Genomic DNA, 26,996 nt, shown 5'->3' on the forward strand with positions numbered 1-26,996 from the left:
TCGGGAGATGTCATATTTGAATAAGTGGACACTGTCAGCTGACACTTGATTGGATCCCTCAGGGGAACTATCCCGAGCGCATGACGACATAAGCCGGTCGTGACCCCGGTGGAATCAACCAGATCACTCAATCAAGTCCACCCACTGATAATACCACAAGAGGGCACTGTTTTTGACCATCAGCCCATCATCACTGTGGACAATATCAATTGACAGCGCTATTTATCAGAACATGATTTAAAAACAAAAATTCTGGCAGTTAACGAAAAAATCAGACTGCAGCATTTAAAGTTCTGTTGAGCTCACTCTTTCTTCTCCGACAAACATAATCACTGGATAGTGGTCCAAGTTGTGTCATCACTTCTACATCACAGTGTTACGGTTCAAATCTATATGTGAGAAAGAGTTAAAGAAAACCAACACTACAAAATGCAATACATAAGAACGAAATTGACATCATTCTATAACTGTCTTTCATACTGCAAAACAATGAAGTGATGGCAGGTGAACTACAATATAAGGGTGACCCTATTTTTTCATGTTTCTCGTTACTTTTTCATGGCAACTATGGGTCGGTCGGTCTATTTTTAAAAAAAGTAAACAAATAAAAATCATCATCTTCATGTTTCTCTACATTTCCTTTTTCTCCTTTCTATCTTCTTTTTATTGGATTCCTGGTAACAAGCCCTTTCCCAGTTTCTCTACACAGTTGGCACAGAAGCCCTACCCCTTACTTGAATAACTTCCATCATGAAAGAAATACTCTGTTCATGAACAAGCCATCGCCACCATGACTGTAGACAATATCGACAGTACAGACACTTGCTTATCCTTGCCAGAGAGGGTGCTGTTCCACAAAATATTAGAGGCGGGCGAAATAATTTTTCTTTCATGAAATAGCTGAAAATTTGGGACCCAGAAACTGAATTCTAGTCTTTTACTAGAGTTTTCTTCATCAACCCCAATCAATCTTCCTCCCCATCTCCTACAAACACCTTATGATTTCACTTGTTCTCTCTTGTCTTGTTCACATTGTGCAGTGAGTCATACACATTACAAAGTCATTTGACTTTTTCCAGTTTGACAACAGACTCAAGAATCAAACATTTACTAATATTATCCTAACTAAACCAGTGGTTTGCTCGTATATAAAAACAAAGGATATGATAAATAGTCCAGCCTCTGAGTGAGGGCGCCCATCAGGATAAACTCGGCACTATGTACATCTGAAACCAGAAAACACATGGGTCAATCACATGATAAAATATGTAATTTGCAGTATATGAAGTAAAGAAAATCACTTTGATAAAAGTGGTTTAACGTTGATAAGGGACAATCGCACAATGTCATACAAGCTTAATACATGAACTTCGTTCATTTAGGACAAAAACCACTCCTCCTCCCCCTAAATAAATATTCACAAGTGCGATATCATGTTTATATATGATGTAAACCATGGTGAATATTTAGCGGTCATACTACTACAATCGATGCAATGTAAAAACATGGTAAACCCATTAAAATACTACCGGAAACCAAGCACTGTATATCACATTTACTGTAATTTTTTTATCAAATTATCAACATCTCAGTAGTAAATACAGAACCTTCTATCATTGAAGGTGTGAAACTTTCGAAATTTGGTTGGAAGTGTGAAAATGACGCCAGACTTCCTCTACGTACCCAAACAAACGAAGTTCATTTATTGAACTTGTGTGACATTGTCCCTTAGCTTGTTTGCACTAGAGTTTATGCTACTGTGGTACACAGCTTTTACTGTCTAATACTGTCACAGGTCAAGACTGATTGATGTGTGAAGTCCTAGGAAGGGTCCAACTTTTTGGATAGCATACTTATAATCATTAAAAATACAGTACACAGGTGTCATTATTTCCATTGTTTTCTACCCACACCCTTCACATGCATTAGTATAGGCATGTGTGAGGTAAAATGCTATTGCAGGTACTGAGAATTGGACTCATTTAAGCCTCTTTTCTACAATCTCCAAACACATAGACTCACCAATATTATTTCTGATAAAGTCTCTACACAATGGTAGATCCCTATCACATGATATGGCTACAAATAAGGGTCTTCCATTGGTGTCTTTCATCTTGGTGACGGTCTTCAATGACGGTTTCTTTGTCACTAAAATACCACCACCACATTTTACAATGTCTATCATCATACTAGCCTGTGGTTGAACACCTGGTGTCACGTACAATGTCATCCCCTGATTGGACAAAAAATATATGGTTATGATTGAACACCTGGTGTCACATACTATGTTATACCCTGATTGGACAAAAAATGTATGGTTGTAATTGAACACCTGGTGTCACATACAATTTCACTTGTGTCATTTTCCTGATTGAACAAAAATGTATGGTTATGACTGAACGCCTGGTGTTAGGTAAAATGTCAATCTCTTACTGAACAAAAATATTTTGTTCTGAATAAATCAATTGTGTCAGATTTCATCCTTTGTGTGGAAAAAGCACAGGATAATGATAGGACACTGGGTGTTATGATTGGATAAATGTAATATGGCCATAATTAAGGCCTGGTGACGGATGTATATCACCTCCTGATTGGACAAACAGAATATGGTCATGATTGAACACCTGGTGAGAGAAGTGCCTCTGATTGGATAAACAGAATATGGCAATGACTGAACACCTGGTGAGAGAAGCGCCCATGATTGGACAAACAGAATATGGTAATGACTGAACACCTGGTGAGGGAAGTATATGATTGGACAAACAGATTATGAACACCTGGTGTATATACTGGTACACAGTTACCTCTAAATTGGACTGGATAGACAAGATACAATTGTCAGCTTTTTCTTTGACAAACAAAATATGTTTTTTGTCATTAAGTGTGATCATTTCAAGCAACATGTATACTGAAGAAACCACTTACTTGAAAAACTTTGATCTGTTTGGCTCTCTGCAAAGCCTCTATTAATTTAAATGAAAACAACTGTTCTCCTTCAGCATCAACCAATGAATGCTCATTCTCTTCTGTAAAACAAAAACATAGTAAGTAACATAAAATTGACTGATCTGTAACTACACTAATTCTCTCTGAATGAACTGAAACCATTCTCAGAACCAAATGAACTTTTCAACAACAACAACAACAACAACAACAACAACAACAACGATGATGACGACGACGACAACAACAACAACATAACTGTGAGCTCCAGCTCAAACATTTCATGCATTTGCATGATAATTTTATTTTAAGCAGTGGGTTAAGATAATTTAGATTGCCTATTGAGATTCTTCAGTTTCAGAATTATTGGAAACTGAGCTGTAAACTCTACTAGATTTTCTATATTCATGGGTTATGAAACCTTGAAAAAAATATTGAATATACTTGAAACTTTGTAAGTTTTGCTAGATTGGTTCTTCACTGATTTAATGGGATTCTAACACTTTAGCAACAGCAACACATTGGAAAATTTGATCAGCTTTCCCCCATCTCTCTCTTACTACTCTTCTAAATCTTTTGATTCTTCACTGTTACAATGATTTCCAAACCACCAAAAAAGTGGCAAAAAACACAGTGTAAACCCCCCTTCTGCCAGAAAACCACCACTTACCTATAAACGTATTATTTTCAAAGCTTTTACTGATCCAATTTGGATGGAGGATAAAGTTACACACAGACATACTGGCTAAGAATTTAGTTGTTCTGGTGATACGACTAGCAATGAGATGTGAACACTGGTCTACAGATGACACCACCATACCACCTAGTAACTTGACTCTCTGTTGGTAAAATCAGATACACAGTGGGTATTCAGACACTAGGTCAGAGGTCAAAAGGTCAGAGGTCAACAGCATAACAACTGTCATTTCACAGAAAACAATTGTACAAAAAATGAAGACAAAAATTATTGCTACTGTGCCTAAACTTATGCAACAACCAATTTACCTTCGTGCAGTGAAGTGTTTTGCTGAAAACTTTTGAAACACTAGAAGCAGTAAAAAATAACATAAATTTCTGGTTACAAGAAAAAGATAGGATAGTCTTCTTTTATCAAATAATCACTGGGTTAAGTATGACACATCCCCCCCCCTCCCCCATATTCTCAAGAATTGGTACAGTCCCATCATCTGCTATGCTAGGTTGTACCATTTGACAGTAATGTAGGGTAGACAGGTTTATTAAATTGTTACCTCTGTTAGTGCATCTACCACGTCAGGTTCAATACCAGTGAATAAAATCCTGGGTTTACCATTTTCTTCACCATTTGGCCTACAGAGGATAAAAATATGACGTCAATACTGAGAAGTAGACTACAGGATGAAATCACTGGCAGTGAATGAAAAACATTAAAAAGTGACACTATCAAATGACTGTGTATATTCATATAGAAATGCAAAAAAAAAAAAAAAAAAAAAAATTTAGTTGAAAATAATACAGTAACATGGATTTACTGTTTCTTCAGAGTACAACTACACTTTCAGGAAAGATCACATGATATTTTCATGTTCAAACTGAGTAATGTTTCAATACATGCTTCACTATACCAAACACTGAAATAAATGCTTTCTATGAATCAAGTACATCTGTCACTCAAAAGGTCACAGACAGACCACAGAGTATCTTTGCAAGTTTGATTCATGTACAGTAAATGTTTGTGTACTTTTATTTACGAAAATAAGTTTGCTGTAATCAGATCTTACCTCATCTTTTTGGCGGGACCTGACAAATCGTCCGACATTTTCCTTTTAGTGCCATTAGGTCCGTTAATGTATCCATCAGCTGCAGCAGGACTGACAGATCTCAAAGACTGACTTGGTTTGAAATTCTGAAATACAGAAACAGTTGGTGTATCCTTTTTAATCACAGTGAAAAATGAAAATGGGCTGAATCATAATGATTTCAACTAACTGTACAATAGAAATGCCAACAGCACATATCTAGCAGAAAGTTATCACTTATTGCAGAAAGTCACTAAGTTCTATTGACTTGTTAACAGTAACCTTCTGACCTCTAACTTCTATTTTCTGAAACACAATATGGCTTTACTGAAGAAAGAGCACATTTTTTGTACAACTGCCGACATCAGACCGTGTACAAACAGAACCATGGTTTTATGGCCTCTTTATGTCACATGAAAGGCCAGGGAATTGGAAATTTGCTTGTGAACACGAACTACTGTGTAAAGTGGCCATAGAACTGTTCTTATCAAATGATTGAATGTAATACAAGTGTCTTTACTTCCAAAATGCTGTGCCAAGTGTTATTAATCCAATTCATTTGTTTACTTTCCCTGTTTGTAACAGGTTCTGTTCATCCGTGGTCTGATGTTGGCAGTTGTAGTGTGAGTTTTCTATGATTCTATCACATTTTCTTCTGAAGAGAACACAAGAGTGATTGTGATTTATCTTACCTTCAATGCTGCCTGTGATATCTTAAGTGGTACAGTCCACGGAGCTGTAAGTCAACGGTACAAAATCAACAATCATACAGTGAATCAAACACATTTTATCATACTATAAATTTTAACTGGGAACAAAGGAGGCTATTGTGTCTTGGTTTTTAGTTCACTACTCTAAGGAAAACTACATAGTCATGGTGAAAAGTAGTGCATGTCCATTTTGATCTTGGCTGAAATATGAAAATCAGTGAAAACAGCAAAATAAAGTCTCAGTACACAAGACGAAAACAAAAGAATCGGGTCACTTTGCCATAGAGGGCTACATAATATGCATGAATCTACCATTTTAAATCAGCTTTATTTTGGTCAGTTAGTGTCCTTAAGTTAATAGACACCATACATATACTTCAGAAACTCATTTGTACAGAATCATAGATACAGTATAAGGATAAGCTAAACTCTGATGTGACAAACTTACCCAAAAAAGGCATGTTATAGAAATAGTCCAATTTCATCGGATCGTCTAGATCATACATCTGAAAGCGAGGTGCACTCCAATTCTTCAATGCATCTAAGTAACCAATAGCTATATCATTCAACCATTGCACGTTAACGGTAGGTATTCTCCACTCCCTGGCCTTCTCATACTTGGCACCTTCTTGTCGATTGCATATCAGTAGTGTATTGCCCCTAGCAAAGTGTCCGGTGTACTTAGCACCAATAAGATCTATCATAACTTTGATGTCGTTTCTGTCTCTGCCCTCAAACCCTGTAACAGCTATTACCTGTTTCAGAAAGAAGGAAATCATTTGCGATAGCAGTTAATTTTAAAATTTATCAATACATTTGCAGTTGAGTATTCACGAGTCATTGACTATCGATGCAATAACCAGGGCAGTGTTCTCCCTAGCATACAGAAAGCATGGCGGTACTGCAATGCTTGGAACCCTGCCCGCCATGCTTTAGCTTCACTTGCCATGCATAAGCTGGCCGACAAGCGGTTGTTGAAACCTACCAATTAAATTATTACTGTTTACAACAAAACTAGCATTTCACACGTTAGCCGTTCTGAGGGTATTAAGCTGACTTCTTATTTTTGAGAGTCACAATTACAAAGAGGGTAATAAAACAGGGTCTTAGGGTTCCAGTTGTCCAACACAATATTTCAAAATCAATTTTTCATAAGAAGAAAAGTTATGACTGCAAGGAACATCAGATTAGAAGAAAGAATCCTAACAAAAACTTTAGTCTCCAAAGTTTTTAATTTGTTCCAATTTGGTGAAAATCATACAGGACTTCAATATGTAGTGTAAGACATTAAGACAGATGGTCTTGAGAAGTAAAATTGTGAAAGAAACTTGCTATGTATATATATCATTGATTACAAGATCGTTTTTAGAATATACCATAGAATGAAACTCAGAAATCTCACAGTACAAATTTGTACAGTGCTGTACAAATGACTACTAGTACACATTTTGCATGATTCGATGCACTTAATTTAGCAGACTGAAAACACTGTTTTTTACCTGATCTCTGCTTGGTGATGGCTGGATAGGATAAACAGTTGGTAGATGTAACGCACGCCATGGTGGGTTCATCTTCTTGACAGTTAAACAATCATTCAACCAATGAGCTGTTACCACTCTCTTACTGTCTTTCATAGCCTGTTTGACAAGAAATACCGTACACAGTCAAGTCTCTCCTCTCTTTGCTATGGTCATTGGAATGTCTATTATGACTAGGTCCAGACATTCTGAAGGACAAGATATTCAGCTGTGATGTTTTGAGCACACAGGTTCAACAGTAGTAAGTACTCCTTTCTGCTATTATTACACTCAACGTCAGGACTTTCTGTCAACTGCACAGCCACAAGTGTTTTGGCAATTTTTGGGAACCCAGGGTGAAATCATGCATAGATTTCAATACCTATTGGTGAGGAACCCTGGTAAAACACCAGGGGAAATCAGGAAGACATCACAGCGTCAACGACCTAAACTATTTCCCGTACTGTAATTTTAATGTAATTTTGTTTCAAAACACAATTTGTAGTTTGATCTGAAATGATACACAGTGCTTTGATACAGTACTCAGAAATAACTGTACAATAAAACTCCAAATTATCTGAACTCGGATCAATTGATGACCAGTCACCTGATTTTTATGTGCTGTACAGCAGTGAAATGTATTTGAAAAGCTTATTGTTCATTTTGTATTACACTTCCAATTTTCATTGATGTTGAAAAATAAAATAAAATACAATGAATTAAAATATTCCAACTACATTGGTATTTGATATTGGGTTGTGTAGACAAACTCAAAACTAATGGGTTGGATGAGTCTGTGTTTCAGACACAGAATATTATGCCCCATCCACAAAACCGACTAACTGAACTGACTCTGCATATCTGAACAAAATGGATGTCCCTGGAGAGGTTTATTTAGAGTTTTACTCCACCTTAATTTTACACTGGTTTGTGATTTAATGACACAAAAACAAAGTAGGATCCTTACCAACTTAAAAACATCAGTTTTCTGGGAATCACAAATAATGTGAGTTATCCTTTCTGAGTAACAGTCATCGATCATTCCACCAAACTTTATGATCACCTGTTGATGGATGAAAAAAACAAACAACAATTCAGAAATAAACAAGACAAAGTTCACAGGGAATTGTAGGAGTTACAAAGTACATTCACTGACTATTCCGCTTGAAAAACACAAATGACCAAGTGTATGAAAATAAACATTACAATACTCACGTAAATACATATCTGAGGCCAGTAGTAAAATGACAACTATGTTCCATAAAAGACTATTTAGAGACAGCGTCATATACATACCCTTTTCCATGTTTCTAAGGTTTCCTGGTCTATCAGTGACGGATACTCAATGATAAGGAAGACACAGCCTAGTAAACAGCAGTCTGGTGGGACTATAGAATACAAATTGTACAGAGATTACTTTTACATTGTAGGAATTACTGATAAGAGACATTACATACTCCATCACATCACATCACATCACATCACATTCACATATTCATGTCATTTATAAAACACTCTTGTGACAATATCACATCTAATAGAAATCATGATATCACTCACACATTACAGAAATCACATGATAAAGAAATCACATGACATTACATGATAGTGTCACATAATATTATAGAAATGATAGGAATTGCACATTATGGAAATCACACAATACATTGCATCACAGCACACTAGAAATCACATGACATTACAAAAATCTCTTGACCTACATCACATGACATCACATGACATCACATTATAGAAACCACATGACAATTTACACATCACATGACAATTACTTGATATCACATGACAATTACTTGATATCACATGACATATCACATGACAAATCATCAAATCGCAGGTACGATATAGCAAACATGGCCTACCATTTTGAGATGAATCATGTCCAAAATACTGTATAGGTTGTGGCATGGGTGGAGGAGGTGGGGGCAGTGTGTGAGCTGCTTGGGGACCGTCCATATGCCCTGGTGATTTCAGCCTGTGCTGTTGAGCCGAGGCCCTTCCTAGTGCAGCCAATACCTGTGACATGTCCCTCCTCTCACCTGCATAGGGGGGCCTCAACATCATAGGTGGCATTTGAGCATTGTTTGTGATGTTTCGTAAAGTCCTCATTTCTGGCATTTCCAATGCATTTGTTTGAAAACGTCCAAAAGGTCCCGGTCCAAGTTCATGTGACTCAGACATATTATGAGGACCTTGTAATAAGTTTCGGTCTTGTTGCTGCCGTTGTTGTTGTTGTTGTTGCTGCTGCTGCTGTTGTTGTTGTTGTTGTTGCTGCTGTTGTTGTTGCAGCTGTAGAAGTATCTGTTGCTGTTGAAGCTGTTGTTGTTGTTGTTGTTGTTGTTGTTGTTGCTGCTGCTGCAGCTGCTGTTGTGCTTTCCGTGACTTTCTCTGTTTTGGCTGATGAGATGCTTTAGTTTGAATCTGTTGATGCTGCATGACAGACTGCAGCTGACTAGCCATAGAGGTTGGAAACGGGGACGGAATATTATCAAGATTACTATGAATAGGTGGAAGCTGATGATGAAACTGTGCTGCATATCTAGGTGTTTTGGATTTATGAGATTTTTTCTTCGGTGTTGGTTTTGGCTTGTCTGGTGGTTTCTCTGGCTCCTTGACTGGTTCTGGTTCCGGTTCCGGTTCCGGTACTGGCTCCGGAGTAGGTGGTTTGGGAGGTATAATCAACCTAGGATGGTACTGGCCTTCATCTTGTTTACACTTCTTAGACACACTGTCACTGATCCAGTCTGGCATCACAACTTTAATGTTATCGCTGTGTTGGAGGGCACACTCATATTTTGCCTGCAATAATTCATCACCACACACACAAAAAAATACAACTTGTTAATGAGACTAATAATTTACATTCTGCCAGAATGCTCACATTTTGTCAACTCGAGTTCAGTCCAAGAACCATATCAATGACAAAGAAAATTATGATCATGTATTATTTCTTACATGTAAGCAACACCGCTAGTATTACAGACTAATTCCAATAGGTAATGAGATTAAAATTAATATTCATGTGATCTGATTGACAGACTTGGTCAAACTGTTCCTTTGCTAGGAAGCATTGTGATACTGCCTAATGGTAGAACAAGTCAAGGAAGTTGAAAGTTTAACAATGTCTGTCTATTTAAACAGTTGAAACTACTCTCAGGTTATACAACTTTTTGTCAGGTTATCAGAATTGGACTGTAATTTTACAATCCTAATAAAGGAACATTGATTGTAATGATTTTCAGGCCATGAATAGTGATCTAATCTGGATTTTTTTAGGTTTGTGTGAAACTTCAAATATGGTTTGAATTACATGTTGCATTTTGATTGGTACACAATGAACAGATGCTTATAAACTACATTTTGATTGGTACACAATTGACAGATGCTTATAAACTACATTTTGATTGGTACACAATGAACAGATGATTATAAAGTATACTTTGATTGGTACAGAACTGACAGATGCTTATAAAGTACATTTTCATTGGTACATGATTGACAGATGCCTATGAGCTACATTTTGATTGGTACATGATTGACATGCTTACAACCTACACTTTGATTGCATACACATTAATACTCACCCCTTCTGCTTTTGGCACAATAAGATGTGTACATTTACTATTCAAATTGGCCTGACATTTCCCACCATAAAATGTGATCATGGCCCAGATTTTATTTCTGTCTTCTTGAGGTATCTGTAAGGTGAAAGTGAGAGTTTGAAATCAGTTTGAATGCCTATTATATCCAGTGTTGTTGGGCACTAAAATAGCTTGTACTAAAGTTTTTTTAAAAAGCTATTATTATCCCTTGCCATCATATATTTATGTACTTGTATAAACCTCAAAACTCTAGCGTTGAAGGCAAAGGTGGTCTGAGGCGAAATAAGACTCCCTTACCAGAGACATACATACAACTACTCCAGTGAAGGTCTGACACAAACACTGCCTTACCTGAGACATACATACCACCACTCCAGTGAAGGTCTGACACAAACACTCCCTTACCTGAGACATACATACCACCACTCCAGTGAAGCTCTGACACAAATACTCCCTTACCTGAGACATACATACCACCACTGCAGTGAAGGTTTGACACAAACACTCCCTTACCTGAGACATACATACTACCACTCCAGTGAAGGTTTGACACAAACACTCCCTTACCTGAGACATACATACCACCACTCCAGTGAAGGTCTGACACAAACACTGCCTTACCTGAGACATACATACCACCACTCCAGTGAAGGTCTGACACAAACACTGCCTTACCTGAGACATACATGCCACAACTCCAGTGAAGGTCTGACACAAACACTCCCTTACCTGAGACATACATACAACCACTCCAGTGAAGGTCTGACACAAACACTCCCTTACCTGTGACATACATGCCACCACTCCAGTGAAGGTCTGACACAAACATTGCCTTACCTGAGACATACATGCCACCACTCCAGTGAATGTTTGACTCAAACACTCCCTTACCTGAGACATACATACAACCACTCCAGTGAAGGTCTGACACAAACACTCCCTTACCTGAGACATACATGCCACCACTCCAGTGAAGGTCTGGCACAAACATTGCCTTACCTGAGACATACATACCACCACTCCAGTGAAGGTCTGACACAAACACTCCCTTACCTGAGACATACATGACACAACTCCAGTGAAGGTGACACAAACACTCCCTTACCTGAGACATACATACCACCACTCCAGTGAAGGTCTGACACAAATACTCCCTTACCTGAGACATATATACCACCACTCCAGTGAAGGTCTGACACAAACACTCCCTTACCTGAGACATACATAGCACCAGTGACCACTCCAGTGAAGGTCTGACACAAACACTCCCTTACCTGAGACATACATACCACCACTCCAGTGAAGGTCTGACACAAATACTCCCTTACCTGAGACATACATACCACCACTCCAGTGAAGGTCTGACACAAATACTCCCTTACCTGAGACATACATACCACCACTCCAGTGAAGGTTTGACACAAACATTCCCTTACCTGAGACATACATACCACCACTCCAGTGAAGATCTGACACAAACACTCCCTTACCTGAGACATACATACCACCACTCCAGTGAAGATCTGACACAAACACTCCCTTACCTGAGACATACATACAACCACTCCAGTGAAGGTCTGACACAAACACTCCCTTACCTGAGACATACATGCCACAACTCCAGTGAAGGTTTGACACAAACACTCTCTTACCTGAGACATACATACCACCACTCCAGTGAAGGTCTGACACAAACACTGCCTTACCTGAGACATACATACCACCACTCCAGTGAAGGTCTGACACAAACACTCCCTTACCTGAGACATACATACCACCACTCCAGTGAAGATCTGACACAAACACTGCCTTACCTGAGACATACATACCACCACTCCAGTGAAGGTCTGACACAAACACTGCCTTACCTGAGACATACATACCACCACTCCAGTGAAGGTCTGACACAAACATTGCCTTACCTGAGACATACATGCCACCACTCCAGTGAATGTTTGACTCACATCTGGTGCAAAGGCATTACATGGTAGAATACGTCCACACTTGATGGACATTGTAACCCAGTGAGACTGAAACAAAGAAAACAAGGATTTAGACAAGATAAGGTCAAGCTGTACTGTAGTCTGCCTATCATAGAGGAATTATGGCTGTATCTCTTGTGGTATTATCTACATAAAAATAACAATGATCATAGGACATTTGATGTAACATTATACTAGTATTACATTGTTAAGTAATTATTTTCAAGTGTTTTCAAGAAATCACTTTTCTATACTTTACAGCAAAATCTGCCCCAACTCACTGATCAAATAGAAACCCCTACAAATTTACAGAAATGACAAATGTTAACAAACACTATTTTGTTCAGCAGACAAACTGGTGACAAAAACGCAGTAACAAATCTATCCTGAATATAACAAATGTGATAATTGTTGACTGTTAATCTCTGTAGGGCTCAAATCAACTTTCTATTTTGGTAGTCCCTGTGAGCTACTAATTTCAGAAAGTGGTAGCCCAACGATGGTGACCAGTAGTCCTATATTCCTGAACTGAAAACAGAGTTCCTCTATTGGGTATATGTGTGAGCCCTTATTACTAGTAAATACTGTTATGTCTGTAAAGCTTCCATCCTGTAAATCATTGCATAATCAGTGATAGCCTGAGTATGCTACCAACTCAAATTATGGTAGCCCCATGACAAGAATTGGTAGTCTGTGGACATGGGACAACTGGCAATTTTAAGCCCTGACAGGGGTATGCAAGATGTCTGTGTGAGAGTATATCTAATTAATGTGAACTATGAACTATGATACTATTAGCATAATACCTGGTCAAATGACAAACACTCAAGTAAGTTATCATTTCAAAACAGAATGGACAAGCTATGTCATAACACAGACTGTCTAATAGACTGAAACATTCAGCATTTGTTGGTGTTCCTTTGAACCATTAGCAAAGTTTTGTATTATCAAGAGATGAATCTCTCAGCCAAAGATTCCTTGTTTCTGGGTCAAGGGTAATCTTGCTGCTAGACCACCCGGGCTATTCTGCTTACTGTGAAGGTGACCAAAGGTTGTTACTTAGGGCACTAGCCTGAGGGCGAGTGCCCTCAGTTATAACGACCTTCAGTCAACTTTAAATCAGAATAGCCTGAGGGGTCTAGCAGCTAGACTAGGTCAAGGTCAAAATCTACATGAACAAGAAAGATGACAATGTTATAAACAATGAGTTACCATAACAACTGGCAAATCAAAAATATCTTTTGCTTCACTAATTTCATCATGATCAGGTTCTTCTGTTATCACATGGGTCACAAAATTGGTTAAGTATGTCTCCTCATTGGCTCCACCCTTGTCTAACAATTCTTGAATCTGAAAATAAATGACACATCATTTAGAGTGCATGTACATTCATAGTAAATCACAAACAAGTACGAGCAAACTGATGCTGGATGGCACTTACTTGTGTGTGATCAAGACAAAAACAAAACAACAATAACAACAACAAACAAACAAACGAACAAACAAACAAACAAACAGAACGCCTGAAAGTTTGAAATATATTTTTGATACTTCATACTAACTGTAACTCAAGAGTATGGATGTATTTTAAATTTTATGAGCATCAACAATTATCGGTGTTTTCCATCTACAACTCTTCACATGCTTGTCAGTATTTTTGCTAAGGTTGGGGAACCCCGGTAACAGAAAGAGAGAAAGGGGTAAAAATAGCAGTGTTTCCCCATACAGTCTATGGTAATTTTGTTTGGGAACCCCAGTAGATTTTATCTACTTACCACCATCCTTAGCTAAAACATTGCTTATTTTACATTACTATTGCAAGTTTCATAATTTCTTTCGTGTAGGGTAAAAACTCACACATGTGCTGAATAAATAAATACAACAGTCTCTGATTTTGGGGAACAATTCACCCAAGCTGTGTCGTGTAACGTTACATGATCTACCCTGCTGATTTCCTTTCGTATATTTACGTGGCCATTGGAACCCTGGATGACAATGGTCACAAACACGATTTTCATATTATAATTCGAAGTGGAAGGAACTTTACATTTTTAAAAATCCCACCCCGACAAAGATTGTTCATGCAAATCGTACGAACTGAACCTTAAATTAAATAATTCGTAATATATTTCAGTACATCATTGATACATGTTTTGTTGTACATTTTCCGGTTGTACGAAGCACCCAGGTCCCACCGTCTCTTCCCCTCTACTCACCTGGTCACTGACTTGTCCAATAAAATAATATTTTATGTCTTTGAAAATCCCCTCGGGAACTTTCAGGGAATCGACGCAATCTTCTTTTTCAACCATTATTACGAAAGTGGTGTTTTAAAGGTTGCTTCTTCAACACAGTACATTTCAAAACAAATGGGATTCACTCAACAAAGATTGGCGCGTTTTCACAGCGCATGCTCAATTACTGCCGTAAAACGGTATGGCATTTCCCAAATCGTCCACAGCTAAATTCTTATTGACTTTGCGCTGATTTCGAGGTTTTTATTTTCCCAAAAGTAGTTTAAATATACGAATATTTAAAGCTATTTTCAAGGATACTGAAGTTTAAAAGCACAAACTGGGAAATTGATCATGAAAGCCGTAAAGTGATTTATGTGACCTTCCATGACCTCAAGCCAGGGGTCAGGCTAAACTTCGACGTCAGAAATAAGTGGGCAGTACGTACAGGTAGATGTCGTGGTCTTGGGGTAGATTCTTTTCACTGTTTATTGTCGTGTCGATAGCTATTATCATACAGTTTGTAAAACAATTAGACAATTTTGCTGTAGAAAACGCAGATTGGAACATCAGGTAAGCGTTTTTGGAGACGATCATCATCAAAATGGTTGGTACATACTGTACACCACAGAAAAGTAAGAAATGTAGTGTGAATGTTTATTTTGCCTTTGAACTTTATGTACGAGCTGGTGATACAATTTTGCGCCGAAGGATATCCTCGTGAAATTGGTACCATTTCTTTTGATTGTAAATTCTGAGTATCATAATATATACTAGTAAGATCAAATTTATTTCAAATCAATAGTAATTTACATACCTACATTATTACATAAGTTTTTTGTGAGTTGTGTTTATTTAAAGTACACTGTAGTTTAACATTGTTTGTTCCCCAACAAAGGAACTGTGATCTGCCTACCAAAACATAGCCAAAATATGAACAATGCCCTATGCACAAAAATTTAGGGCACACTGACAGTATTTAGTTCTGTGATAATGTATGGACAATGACATCACAAATCTTAACAATATGACCTTTGCCTTATTAATGTTGTGTTAATGAATAAATGATTTATAAATTTTATGTTAATGATGTGTATTTTAAAAATCTAAAAGTCATCCTAAGGGAACAAGCAGAATTTATGGTGATGGGGGGGGGGGACTGAGGAGAAAATGGGGGGTCATGAAAACAAATGGGGGTATGAAGGGGGGGGGGTCACAAAAGTTCTGATGATTTGAAAGGGGGTGGGCCCACGAAATATTTCGCTCATGATTTGAATCAAACTGGTAGTTTACCAAGTACAGTTACAAAAAAAAAAATTGTGACTTCACTGCAATAAGTTGTTAACCCTATATTTAGTTATGAGAGGGGTAGCTGCCATGAGAATATGTTTGTGTATGTGTTAATCTCTCTCTCTCTCGCTCTCTCTCTCTCTCTCTCTCTCTCTCTCTCTCTCTCTCTCTCTCTCTCTCTCTCTCTCTCTCTCTCTCTCTCTCTCTCTCTCTCTCTCTCTCTCTCTGTCAAAATATTGGAGAATAATATAATAATACCTTTAGAAGCAAGTGTAATTCATGAAAACTCAAGACAAAATAATAGCGGTTACGAACAATTTTTAACTCATATTTTGAGCCCCACAGAACCAATTATATAAATGTGTGCTGCTGTGACGTAGAACAACCCGAACATCAAGTTCATATTGTTTGTTCGAACAGGTTCATTAGGGATTTTGTGAGACAGAATTAAAACTTTAACCTTGGCATGTACCTACCCCAGTGAAATAATGTAACATGCCATATAATATGAACCTACCCCATTGAAATAATGTAACATGCCATATAATATGAACCTACCCCAGTGAAATAATGTAACATGCCATATAATATGAACCTACCCAATTGAAATAATGTAAGATGCCATATAATATGAACTCTACATATTGTGCAATAGTTGGTAACTATAAAGAGTATATTGGGTTGTTTTTTCCTAGGATGGCTGAGAGCGCAGAAGCAAATAAAGAACAATTTCGTGAAGGCAATATGTCGGCATTTGTGATTGGTTATACTGGTGAGGTTGGCCAGGAAGTAGTCAAAGAGTTGGCAAAAAGTGATATCTTTAGTAGGGTTGTGCTGATTGGACGAAGGAATGTGGAATATGAAGATGAAAAACTTAAAGCTCTGGTAAGTTGTTACTCATTGTCAAAATTTAGTATTTGAGATAGACACTCAGTTACCAGGTGACTAAGATAGTCTAATACTAGAGGTTGTAGATGCATGAAATGACAATGTTTTATATTTTCATGCAAGACAAAATCATCTCAAGTCAATGAAGCCGAGACCTCATTTTACTGTAATTATTGTACTTGAGATAATTAAAAATGGTAATACGAGTCCAAAATGAGTCTTTAGTTTGGATTTTTAGTCAATAAAAGAAACTCTAAACTATGTTTTCCTGTATGCAAAGAAATGTGAAACCAAGTAGACCAAGTCCTTGTTTTTAACTCACTTAAACTTGACAAAATGTAAACAGTTGTGTAAAATGTTGTTGTTGTATACCAAGAAGGGGATTTCTAAATGGAGTAAACAAAAGTAATCACTATGTTACATCCATGCTGTGCATGCACCCTGTCACTGAACCTTATTACATATTAGAAATATCACCATTCTTAATTGATGACTTGCATTGCTATACATGTGATGAAAAGTGCTTACCTTTGTTTACAATTGTCAGTTGCGGTTGAAATACAGGCACTAAATATAAGATATGAACTGGTAAAGCCCTATATTCATAACTTTTTTTAACAGACTGAAATATTTGTTGTCATTGTTATTACTCATAACTCATAACTCATAACATAAGAAGTGTGCATCAGCCTATGATTAACATGGCTGTGACTTCTTTTTACATATGTCCTTTTTTTGCATCATAGGAACAAAAAGTTGTTGATTTTGAGAAACTTGAAGAGAGTGAAGATGTCTTTCAAGGAATAAATGTTGGATTTTGCTGTCTTGGAACAACAAGAGGAAAAGCTGGTGTCGTAAGTGAAAATCTAGAATATGTGAATTACTATGTAATATACAAACCAACAAGTACATGTAGGTGAAATATGTGTGTGTTGTAATGAACAGAACATATAAATGAAAATGAACTCAGGAAACAGTTTGTGAATGCTAGATTTGGTGTAGGTAAAACACTTGTTGAATTCTAGAGTAGCTCACGTCCCTCTAGTGATAGAGGGACTGTGAGTAGCTGTACATGTTACTCACGTCCCTCTAGTGATAGAGAAACTGTGAGTACATATAGCTGTACATGTTACTCACGTCCCTCTAGTGATAGAGGAACTGTGAGTACATATAGCTGTACATGTTACTCACGTCCCTCTAGTGATAGAGGAACTGTGAGTACATATAGCTGTACATGTTACTCACGTCCCTCTAGTGATAGAGGAACTGTGAGTACATATAGCTGTACATGTTACTCACGTCCCTCTAGTGATAAAGGAACTGTGAGTACATATAGCTGTACATGTTACTCACGTCCCTCTAGTGATAGAGGAACTGTGAGTACATATAGCTGTACATGTTACTCACGTCCCTCTAGTGATAGAGGGACTGTGAGTAGCTGTACATGTTGTTACAATGGCGACAAGTCAGTTATCAAGTTGCTAACACAGACACAAACTGAAACAATTGTTGCAACATGTAGATATAATCTAGCGACAGAGACTTATATGATAACACTCACAGTAGGGTAGTATCTGTAGTAATACTAATAGCAAGTTTTCCCCAAGTGGCTGTATATTCAACCTCATTCAGTGTTTACACTATCTTTATTACAGCATAGGGAAAAGGACAAATAATCAATTTTGTTCTCACGATTTTCCGGATTTCTGATATTTTTTTCTGTATATTTCAAATAAAGTTTTAAATACTAGTACTGTTTTTTTCTTTCTATTTCCTACCTGATATCACTGTCTTATCTGAGTTTATCAGCTTTGCATTAATTAGTAGCTTGCTAGAACAAACTCACTATTTGCCCAAATTATACTCCGTTCACACTAGGACCTATCCTCCGGAGAATCAGTGACTTAAATTAACTCCGGAGGTAATTTGCGTGTGTGAATGGTCGACTCCGGAGAATCTGTGGATTATTTTACTGCGGAGGTTTTGGTTGATTCAGCTCCGGAGATCCTCCGGAGGAAAGGATTAACTTGTACTCAGTTGTAGGTGTGAACGCTTTACGCCGGTGTAAGCGCCCTCAATCGGTGTATTGCAGTCATCGCACTAATTTCCCCGGTCAGCAAATTACCATGTTGCCAGCTAATTAGTGCGCAATATTGAGAGTTCGATCGACAATTACCGAGCCACATGTTCATACATGTATTGTAAACTGATGTCGCCGCGTACTTAGGCCTTTCTTGTTTATTAGGATAGTGGTGTGTAGCACCATGGGTGAAGTCATAAAACTTTGTCCGGAAGAAACCATTTCATGTACTGGTTATAAGTTGGCATAAACACGTTTGTATTTATATACTCATCTTTACTATCACACTTTGGTAAGCTTGCTAATCTTTATTCAGAACCACCAATGTATTAAAAAAAACATTGAAGTCGGCAACGAATCATAAATATTGTTATTATTATTGATGTACCACACCACATCATCCCTTCAATGAATCATCCTCCCATGTAACATTTATGTGGTTCACTCAAACTATGTCTTATACTAACTGCAATAACTGTAGCGTGTACTGTGATTTTGGGGTTCTTTCCTCTGTTTTTGTACCTTTTTCCGTTCCGATGTTTGACTGGAAGCAATCGCTACAATTTCTCCAACGGTAACGCAAATGGCCGAGGTCACAGTGAAAACGCCGTTTCAAAATGTTGCTACTTTTAGGTTTTCCTGTCGAATTGCAGAGCCAAACTTACGCGAAATATTATTAGGAGAACAAGACTCGTTAATTTGCTATTCAACCACCACATATTGCCCAAAATTTAACACGTGTGAGATACGTTTTCGTTACGATCTGAAAAGATACCTTATGTTTAGCACACGATGTCTTCGCCACCGTATTTACGGAAACTGCTATCAAAGAAGTTGTTGCCGAGATAGCACAGTAATTTGCGTAAATATTCTCTTCAGATTTTGTGGATTTCCTTTGTATTAACTCCCGATTATAAGTTTTAACGGTACATTTTGGCCGACATATGAGCATCACAGCCATATAAGTTCAAACGCTGTGAGCATTGGAGGTACATGTATCTGTGAATATATGGTTTGTGTAAAAGTTGCTATTGATGTCTACGTTTTAGGTACTTGTCCTCGGGTTTTAATTTTACGATATTTCCATCTTGAAGTTTTTTTACTGAGACTGAATGTGAATGTACTCGGAAAAGTAATGGGGTGACTGGGGGAACCCGTCCCGTTTTACATGTGCAAGTCAGATGGTGTCACGTAATTAATCTGCAAATAAATGCAGCTAGTTCTCAACATCACGTAATTACGTACAATTAGTGTTCGGTAGGATTTTTTTTTCGTTTGGTTTACTGAAATATTTCATAGCAGACGACTGATGTGCGATGTGAAATTGATAACATATATTGGGTCATTTCACCACTGAGTGCCGTAAGTGTTTGGAAGTTGACTATTGCGTGAATCATTTTTGACTTTTTTACCAGTGAATGTCTACGCCACACTTATTCCTCTGAAGATTGTTCAGTTCAAATAAATTAAAGTAAAGACGATACGAGATTTGATAAATACTGATATTGTTACATGTACAGTACTACAGACATGCACACAGTGCACAGATCACATACGGAAGTGCAAATTTGCCGCCATAACAACGAAAGGCCTTGCGTGGAAAGTATTTCGGAAGGCAGAATTTGCCTGCGGTCTCGTTGCGATATTATTTTTTTCATTAGCGGGTTGTTCACCATTTCCATCACTCCTACCTGGCTTACTAGCCGGAGAAAAGAAATTAGTTATTTGCCGTTTACTCATACTGAAACCGGCGGTGGTTCTCCGCCGTGTAGGCTATTTGCTGTACCATGGAAGTAGAACCATGGCTGTACTATGTCGACAAACTACCATTATTTGAGAAGAGACGTTTAATGTCAGGGGCAAACGGGAGTAGAGAAAAACCATACAACATGTCCCTCGCTAATAGTAATACACCCATGGTCCACAACAGCGAAAGAGGTAACAACTGGTGTGACTGAATTCAGAATTTGTACGAATAGAAAACACATGAATTCACGTTGGTCGACATGTCAACGTCGAGCGTGTTGCGTGGCTTGTCGAAATAAAAGTTAAACTGGGCATCACGACGCGACGACGAGTGAAATTGTTAACATGCATGAGATCTGAGAAGACATCTTCGCTTATTTCTCGAACGCATGAACGTACACAGCAATAAACAGCAATAAAAAACACAAGGCAGTCTCTACAACTCATGTTGTTTACAATGATCGCACTATGCACTTATCGTTGAACTTATCGTTTACGCCGGCGGATAATGGTGTCACATTGTGTGTGTGAACACATACAGCTGATCCCCTCTGTTTACTAATCGTTCTCACCTATTTACGCCGGAGAAAAAAACCCACGAAAAAAGCAATATGAACATGCCTTCTATGCATTATGCTGTGAGTGTAAACATCCACTGATCCCACTAATGTGGATGTTTACACTCACGGCATAATGCTTAATTTGGGCAAATAGTGAGTTTGTTGGTAGAGGGTCTATGGTTTGTTCTAGCAAGCTACTAATAAATTAAATTAATGCAAACCTGATAAACTCCAATAAGACAGTGATATCAGGTAGGAAATAGAAAGAAAACAAAACAGTGAGAGGAAACAGTATTTAAAACTTCATTTGAAAGATACAGAAAATAGTATTAGAAATCCGTAAAATTATGAGAACAAAATTGATTATTTGTCTTTTTCCCTATGAGTACAGGATGATTACATCCACATAACCAAGGCAAAGCTACCATCCACTTTTTCTGACATAACAATCACCATCAATTGTTCTATTTGGGGTGTTCCTATAGTATTGAGGATCAAATTTTACATAAAAATCAACGTCATGTACCCTAAATTTTACATCAAGTAAAATCAACACCATGTCCCGATAAAATGACATGCCAATAGCTTAAAGTAAAAGTCACAACAACTCTGAAACCAAATAATTATTTAGATCATCAGTGAACTGTAGAGGGCGCCCTTGTTTTCAATAGTATGGTTATCCTATTAATAGTATTATCAATACACATATTTTAATTATCAAATGGGTGTAGATTGTATTAGGGAGATAATACATTCAGTGATTATTGCAATCCTTTTGTTGATACTAGTAATTACTATTTCATTGGTGTATACTTTACAGACAGTATTCAACAACTTATTTCAGTATGAATGATCTCTGTTAACACATTTTGTACTATTGTAGGAAGGTTTCAAGAGGGTTGACCATGACTATGTTCTGAAGACAGGTGAACTTGCTAAGAAAGGTGGATGTAAACATTTCCATCTAGTTTCAAGTCAAGGTGCCAATAAGAAGAGTTCTCTGCTATATCCTAAAACCAAGGTTTGTGTTACTTTTAGTTTTCCTGATGTTGAACAGGGTAATGAAATTATCATGCTACTCAGTTGCCAAATTTAATGATTATCACAGGGGGTAAAATCTGCAGACGTATATTTTTTTTGTTGATTTTTTAGTTTAAGTTTGTCTCGCTGAGAATTTCATCACATACTGTCTTTTATTCTCCATCTTACTATGAAAGAACCACTGTACGATATTTTATCCACAACTCTGTGTGAGTTTCTGAACATTGCCACTAGATGGCATAGTACATAACTACATGTAACTCCTGTATTCATCTCTGCTTTGCATGTACATTTACGTAATGACTTCATTTGAATAACATTGTTATGGTTGTAGTCAATACTCACTACGATTAATCAGGTTATTGGGTGCACGAAAACATTGCCTACCTGCATGCAAGTGAGGAGCAAATGAGGTCGCGATCATTCATTCTACCCAAAAGTGCGTTATCACATAGTGTCATTTTTACAAAAATTTGTTGTTTCGGATATATATGTAAAAATAACAGAACCCCATGCCGCGTGAGTGACAGTGTGGGTACTTGGGTATTTGCACTCGTTCTTGCAGTGTTTTCTGCTACACTTTCACTAACTAGCTAGGCTTGTGAATGTTATGCCGCAGAGGACACGGCAAGCACTTTTGCAAATACATGTTTGCACTCATGCATCATGGGCTTCTGTCATATCATGTTACCCAAATATGTTATAGATATATATTTATATGACTTGTTTTCGTAGGGTTTGGTTGAGGCAGAACTCGGTGAAATGACATTTGATAGACTGTCCATTTACAGACCAGCGTAAGTGTATTATGCTTAGCCCCTGGGGCATCATGTTGTTGTTGTGCTGTTACTTTCTTTCATGGGGGGGGGGGTGTGTGGTGGTGGTGTACCTGTAGTATTGTACGTCATAAAGCATATTTTCTACTGTCATAACTTAAACCTGGCATTAAACGTCACTATACTATACACATGATCCACAACTTTTGTTCTCATTGTCTTGAAAGCAAATGCTGTTGATTCCTTACAAATTTCAAATTGTGATATTAGATCAGTACCATCTCTATATCAGCTTGGTGGCCAAAAACTTTCCAGTAAAATGAGAAATACCGATTATAAGTTTCTTGAATTGCACATAGTCCCAGACTGTTTATGTATTTATTATACACCTTACAACAATGACAGCTCAACTATTAACAAACTGCAACTATGTTGATATAATCTTTAAAGCCTGGACATGGATTCTGGGACCGAGGTTGTGTGGCAAAATGATATGGATAACATATGAGAACTTCTCAAAAACTGATTTCATTTCTCCTACAGGTTGTTAATGTGTGATCGAAAAGAGAGTCGTCCTGCTGAATGGGTACTGCGGAAAGTATTGGCACCTGTAGCGTATCTTGCTCCAACTGCAATCACCATACCAACATCAGTTGTTGCCAAGGGTATGATAAACAACTGTGTTGCAACGAGTGATAGGCCTGTTGAGATATTTGAAAACAAAGCAATTCATCAGTTGGCTGGTAATGCTAAGAAGTAGACAGACTGGACTCTCTTTCAGGTGCAGATTGCTAAAAAAAAAACACCCCACGATATAAATTTAGTCATATATTATATATTACATGTCAAATTAAATTATTATTATTTTGGAAAATACAGAAACCCAAATTTACTTGTTTAGTCACAGCTACAATGGTTGGTAATTGTCAATAGCTTTATTCACACACAGTTGTTGTAACTTAGGACCTTCTTAGTCCAACTCTAGTCTTGTTCACATTTACCAGTTGGTGTTGTACTTAAACCCTCCTGAGTCAAACCTTAGTCTTGTTCACTTTGACAAGTAGTTGTTTACCTTTGGTCCTCTGAGTCCAACCTGACTGAGGTAGAACAACCATGCATGTTTCTGTAGAATTATGTAAAATCTGAAGTATTCTTGGTCAGATTGGAGTTGTGGAGGGTGAGGGAGGAGGGCTTAGGAGAATTCCCATCACTGCACAGAGTCAGGATAAGTTCAGGACAAATTCTGGAAGGTTTCAAGAGATCTCTAGTGGATGTCCCAAGTTTTCAAGATGGTACCAGTTTGTTCACTCCAACTTCAAGGCATTCTTAGTCCAATCAGAGGCTAGGAGTCAAAGGTGACCACAATGTATATGCATCCACTCTGTAAAATGCTGCTAAATATGCATATTTTAGCATATTTTAATATCTATGCATCCATTCTGTAAAATGCTGCTAATTATGTATATTTTAGCATATTTTAATATCTATGCATCCATTCTGTAAAATGCTGCTAATTATGTATATTTTAGCATATTTTAATATCTATGCATCCACTCTGTAAAATGCTGCTAATTATGTATATTTTAGCATATTTTAATATCTATGCATCCACTCTGTAAAATGCTGCTAAGTATGCATATTTTAGCATATTTTAATACCGATGCATCCACTCTGTAAAATGCTGCTAATTATGCATATTTTAGCATATTTTAATGTCTATGCATCCACTCTGTAAAATGCTGCTAATTATGCATATTTTAGCATATTTAATATCTATGCATCCACTCTGTAAAATGCTGCTAATTATGCATATTTTAGCATATTTTAATACCGATGCATCCACTCTGTAAAATGCTGCTAATTATGCATATTTTAGCATATTTTAATATCGATGCATCCACTCTCTAATTATACATATTTTAGTTAAAGGGGCACAGTCTGTAAAAATCATGGTCTTTTTTTATATTTAACTACTCTCACATTGAATCTTGTCTAGCAACTGCTGGATTACTCCCCAGAATATCATATATGATATGAAAATGGCATGATGTAATTAATTGGTTACCAATAAATTCAAAAAAAGAAAAATCACAGCTTTAGTTACAAGTATAATTTGTATGCTGAATTTTGCCAAAGATAGGACCATAGTTAACAGACTGCGTCATCTTTATATATAAAATGATATGTCTTCCTTATTTGCCGTCCGGTCAACAACAAAAATTTATCTCGGGTGTTTTGAACACCACAAATCAACTAAATTCATCTGAGTATATATCCATCCAAAATAGATGTTGTTGCTATGGTGATACATATACAATTTAAAACAACTTGCAGTGCCACAATGTTCCCACCGACAGACAAATTATTGCGTTTTTTATTTAATTCTAATAAGTTTGCTATTTTCTTTGCATGTAAATAAGTGAAATACATCCTTTGTTCAAATTTGTAGCCATCTAAGTACGTATCTATCCAAAGCTGTTGTTGCTATGGTGATGTATATAGGTTACAACATCTTGCAGTACCATAATATCCCCACCGAACATACAGACACAAATTATTGCATTTTTATCAAATTTTAATAATTTTGCTATTTTCTTTTCATGTAAATAAGTGAAATTCTTCCTATGGTCAAATTTTAGCGGAAAATTGTGCCCTGTGTTCTTAAGTCTTTGCAATATATATGTTTTGCTTTAGATCTGTTTTAGGTACACAGAATACCTATATCTACAGAATAGATAAGGCTGCTGTGGAAAGTTGATGTACATGTACCCGGTAATTGTAAAATGCTAGTTAGTAATATAGTCATACACATATCTACATTGTGCAGTAGATTAGGCGAAAAAAATAATAATTTGGGGTTTTCTGATAACATGGCTTCAAAAAATAGGGTAGGTAGGTTGGGATTGTATTTAAATTTATTTCATCTTTACCTTTACCTTTTAATCATTTTTATTTTTGGAAAATATTGCTGCGACCCCAAAACAAACAAAATGTCAGTCAGAATACACCACCTGTGTACAGCCATGACTGGAGAAAGAGAACAGACATACATGAAGATTCAAGTAGACAAAGAATTTCTTAACTTTTTTGTTTTGAATGTTCTAAAAATATGTTTAGGGTCAGCAGCTTAAACTGGGTTATCAGAAACACACAAGTCTTTAATTTGGCCTGACTTTGGTCCAGATAACATATTTTCTTCACAGACCGATTAAATATTAGTAATGAAAATTTCTACTCACAGAGTCAAAAAATTTCTTCGAAGCAAATTTTAAATTTTTGCTGACGTCTTGTCAGCGTCTTCAGGGGTGTACTACAATGGGCTATTGTCACATGTCTCAGAAGAGACACTTGAAATGAACTTGAGAGAAACAGTTGTGATCCTAATTGCTGTATCTCGGTTTAAAGTGGGCTTCTTTTGGTAAAAACATACAACATTTTCACAGAGCTATTAAATTTAAGTAGAAGTTGTATGGAATTTCATTCGGGTGGAAAAATATTTTCTATGGAATTTCATTTTGGGAAAAATATTGAGGTATGAATGCAATAAAAGTAATGACTTTGAAGATGATAATTTGTGGTACATTTAGAGAGAGTTTTGACAAAATATCTCTAAAAAGTAAACATTCCTGTCTTTATTCAAAATTATCAAATATGTCTGTTAGTTCATCAGTTCAAGGATGAGAACTAGATGAGAAATAGAAATGTATTTTTTGAAAGAAGTTTGTATAGATTGTAATCACTGTTTGTAAGTTTATAGAATGAGATGTAATTTATAAATGTGAAAATAAAAAAGTGCATGTGAATTGTACTGTATCAAATTGTACACACTTT

The 26,996-nt window shown here is 37.0% G+C and overlaps 2 protein-coding genes across 2 annotated transcripts; one reads left to right on the plus strand and one right to left on the minus strand.

Annotated features, from left to right (window-relative positions):
- Window positions 1-376: 376 nt before the first annotated feature.
- LOC144434588 (PAX-interacting protein 1-like) lies at window positions 377-14,862 on the minus strand (the record flags this gene model as incomplete). Its single annotated transcript, XM_078123059.1, has 18 exons — window positions 377-395; window positions 1,166-1,226; window positions 2,023-2,233; window positions 2,926-3,026; window positions 3,614-3,782; window positions 4,194-4,283; window positions 4,706-4,828; window positions 5,414-5,457; window positions 5,880-6,186; window positions 6,931-7,068; window positions 7,916-8,011; window positions 8,245-8,336; window positions 8,829-9,183; window positions 9,340-9,765; window positions 10,551-10,664; window positions 12,491-12,598; window positions 13,763-13,900; window positions 14,767-14,862. Coding segments are annotated over 18 exons (2,688 nt in total), but the record flags the coding sequence as incomplete, so codon positions are not given.
- A 356-nt stretch (window positions 14,863-15,218) lies between these two features.
- On the plus strand, window positions 15,219-24,584 carry LOC144434547 (protein HTATIP2-like). Its single transcript, XM_078123013.1, has 6 exons — window positions 15,219-15,357; window positions 16,770-16,959; window positions 17,709-17,816; window positions 22,232-22,369; window positions 23,125-23,186; window positions 23,709-24,584. Exons 1-6 carry the CDS (start codon window positions 15,239-15,241, stop codon window positions 23,923-23,925), a joined length of 834 nt encoding a protein of 277 aa, XP_077979139.1. The 5' UTR covers window positions 15,219-15,238; the 3' UTR covers window positions 23,926-24,584.
- Window positions 24,585-26,996: the final 2,412 nt, after the last annotated feature.

Source organism: Glandiceps talaboti, chromosome 4 (genome assembly GCF_964340395.1).
Source record: "Glandiceps talaboti chromosome 4, keGlaTala1.1, whole genome shotgun sequence".
In the NCBI taxonomy this organism is placed as follows: domain Eukaryota; kingdom Metazoa; phylum Hemichordata; class Enteropneusta; family Spengelidae; genus Glandiceps; species Glandiceps talaboti.